Source organism: Propithecus coquereli, unplaced genomic scaffold (genome assembly GCF_000956105.1).
Source record: "Propithecus coquereli isolate 6110/MARCELLA unplaced genomic scaffold, Pcoq_1.0 Scaffold152, whole genome shotgun sequence".
In the NCBI taxonomy this organism is placed as follows: Eukaryota; Metazoa; Chordata; class Mammalia; order Primates; family Indriidae; genus Propithecus; species Propithecus coquereli.
In genome coordinates, this window is record NW_012139636.1 from 1,516,957 (window position 1) to 1,519,751 (window position 2,795).

A 2,795-nucleotide genomic window follows, 5' to 3' on the forward strand; every position below is an offset into this window, starting at 1 on the left:
AAGTTTTAGAGTACAGAGGTATTATAGGACTTGGAAGCAGGATTCAATAGGTGTAGTGTTAGGGGAAAACTTTTAACCCTGTGTTTGCTTGAGTAAACAAGTATACATTTTTTCTGATATTTTTCTTTTCTAAAAAGTTTTATTGAAATATATTGGTATGAAAAGGATTGCACATATTTAATGTGTACTGTTTTATGAGTTTCGACATATGCAGATACCCATTCAAATCTCAATTTAAAAGATGAGTGGTTTGAGCCTAGAGTTTGTTTAGTTTGGTTTATCACTAATTTGTTATATATTATGTATTATAGTTAAGGTCAAAAATGATGTTGCTTGTGTGAATTTAAAATTACGTATTAGTATTCAATTTTTTTAGAGACCTAACATTTTTTGCTTTGGTAAAAGATTTTATCAAAATTTTAATTGTTGAATTATCCTTACTCCCAGTTGCATAAGAGTAATATGAAGAATACCTTGTAGCCATCACCTTTGTAATTCCTATGTCTGTTTTTATTGACTGATTTTTCCCTGGTTTTTGGTCACATTTTTGTATTTCTTCACATGCCAGTACTTTTTAAAATGAATGCTGGACATTGCGTATGTTATGTTTTGAATGCTGGATTTTATTGTATCCTTGAGAAGCATTTGGACATTATTCTGGCAGATAGTTAAGTTCCTTATGGATCAGTTTGATCCTTGTGAAAAGCTGGCTTTCAAGCTTTTGTAGGGCAGGGCTAGAGTAGTTTTTCCTCTGTGACTGCTGGGTTTAAGTCCCTACTAAGATGTGATGCTCTTCTGATATTCCTAGTGAATACCCAGTGAGTTCAAAGAGATAATCTGTGTTATGGCTCTTGGGAATTTGAGTGATTCCTAACCCTTTGTGATCTCTGAGAATTGTTTGCCTTAGGTTTTCCAGTAACTGTCCTTTTTCTAGAATTTCTTTGTATGGCCTATGGATTTTACCCTACCCATATAAAAATTGGTGTTCTCAAATCTGATCTATTTGCATATTTTCTGGAGCTCTTTCTCTGCTTTGCAAATTCTAGCCATCTTGGCCTCTCTTAACTCCAGGTTCTGTCTTCTCAAATCAGCAAGGCTATTGGGCTCTATTTGGATTACACTTTTATGTGACATAGTCTGGAAATTGCCCCTGAGATGAAAGCTGGGGTGATTGCAGGACTCACCTTGTTTGATGCCTCCTCTTTCAGGGTTCACAGTACTTCAGTTCCTGTTACTAATATCTGAAAACATTTACTTTCATGTATTTTATACAGTTTTCAGTTGTTTATGGCAGGGGGGAAAGTTAAGACCCTGATACTCCTTCTTGGCTAGGAGTCCATCTTTTAAGTTTTTTAATCTCTCATATATTTTCCATCTCACTGTCTCCTCTTTTCAACTCTCTTTTCATCTTCCTCTAATCTGCTATTTAACTATTCCATGGAATTTTAAATATCATTTACTTTATTTTTCATTTCTGGAGGTTCTATTTGCTTCTTTAGATCTCCTTGGATACCTTTTATAGTCTCATATTCTTTGCTTATATGCAGATATTTTGAATCCTTCATTATATTTCTCTACTCACATTAAGCTTATTTTATATTGTTTATCTGATAATCCCCAAATATGATGTTTTTTGCAAGGCTGATTTTGGTATTATGACTTGCTGATTCTCACTCATGGTCTCTTACTTCCTCGTGGTTTTGGGGGGTGATTTATTTTTATTTTTCATTTTAAGCTTATTTTTATTGAGTTGCTACCTGTAGGAGTTTCTGTGAGGGATGAATTGAAGTTGCAGTACCTCATGTAGAATTTATATTTGCCTGGGCAACATTGTTGAAGTTGCTTAAAGACACAGCCAACCCTTAGGACCACTCTGGATGAAATTTCCACCTGAGGGATTCATAATTAATGTGAATTTAGGTCATACAACCATGCAAAGGCTGCTTGTGGTTACACATGTTCAGGATTTTTTTCCTCCCCCTTCATGCATTGCTGCACCTTCTTTAAAAAGAAGTTATTTCTCAGTGTCCCTTACTCTGAGGGGTTCACTGCTTTAGTCAGAGGCCTATAATTCCAATCCCCACCTTAGGCCCTAGACTTTATCTCCTGGTCCTATTGAGCCTATAGCACAAAAATCAGGAGCAACAGGATTCATCTGATGCCTTCAGTGTCAAATAGATATAGGTACTCTGTTACCCTCCAGGATTCCCACTGGAAATCACTTTGTTTTTATTCTTAGATTTCTTAATTCTTTGACAGCTAGCAAAGCATTTAAAAATATTATTTTCAATTTTATCTAGTATTTTTAATTATTGGCAGGAGACATGTTTAGAATATTTTGTCAATCCTGTTAGAAATGGAAATTTCTCTTCTTTTTCATAATGTGAAGACCCATGCATGTGTGCAAATATTAACAAGATGAAATATATACAGCCTTTCTCTATGAGGTCTATAAAATATAAATGTGTAAGTTTTGATATTTATAAAACCTATGAGTAGAATTTATTTGCCATTTATAATTTGGTTCATCTTTGATTTATTTGCCTTTTTATTCCTTCCTGGACTTCTTGGACATAATTCAGCGCTTGGTTTCAGTTGGACTTGATTCAAAGAATGCAGTTTGTGTTTGGGATTGGAAAAGGGGAAAAATGTTGTCTATGGCTCCTGGTCACACAGATAGAGTAAGTATTCCGCTTTGGGATTTCTAGTGAGTACGGGATGGGGAGAAAACAAGACAGTTCAGGGGATTTTATTAATATTCTTCTGTGTTTTCTTATCGCCAGATAGGTCATATA

The 2,795-nt window shown here is 34.8% G+C and overlaps 1 protein-coding gene across 1 annotated transcript in view; it reads left to right on the plus strand.

Moving 5' to 3' along the window:
• The window catches only part of EML5 (echinoderm microtubule associated protein like 5), a 186,729-nt gene that overhangs the window by 48,145 nt on the left and 135,789 nt on the right, over window positions 1–2,795 (plus strand). The window contains exon 3 of the mRNA XM_012640398.1: window positions 2,583–2,681. Coding sequence (XP_012495852.1) covers window positions 2,583–2,681 — 99 coding nt within the window. The remainder of the gene's footprint in view (window positions 1–2,582; window positions 2,682–2,795) is intronic.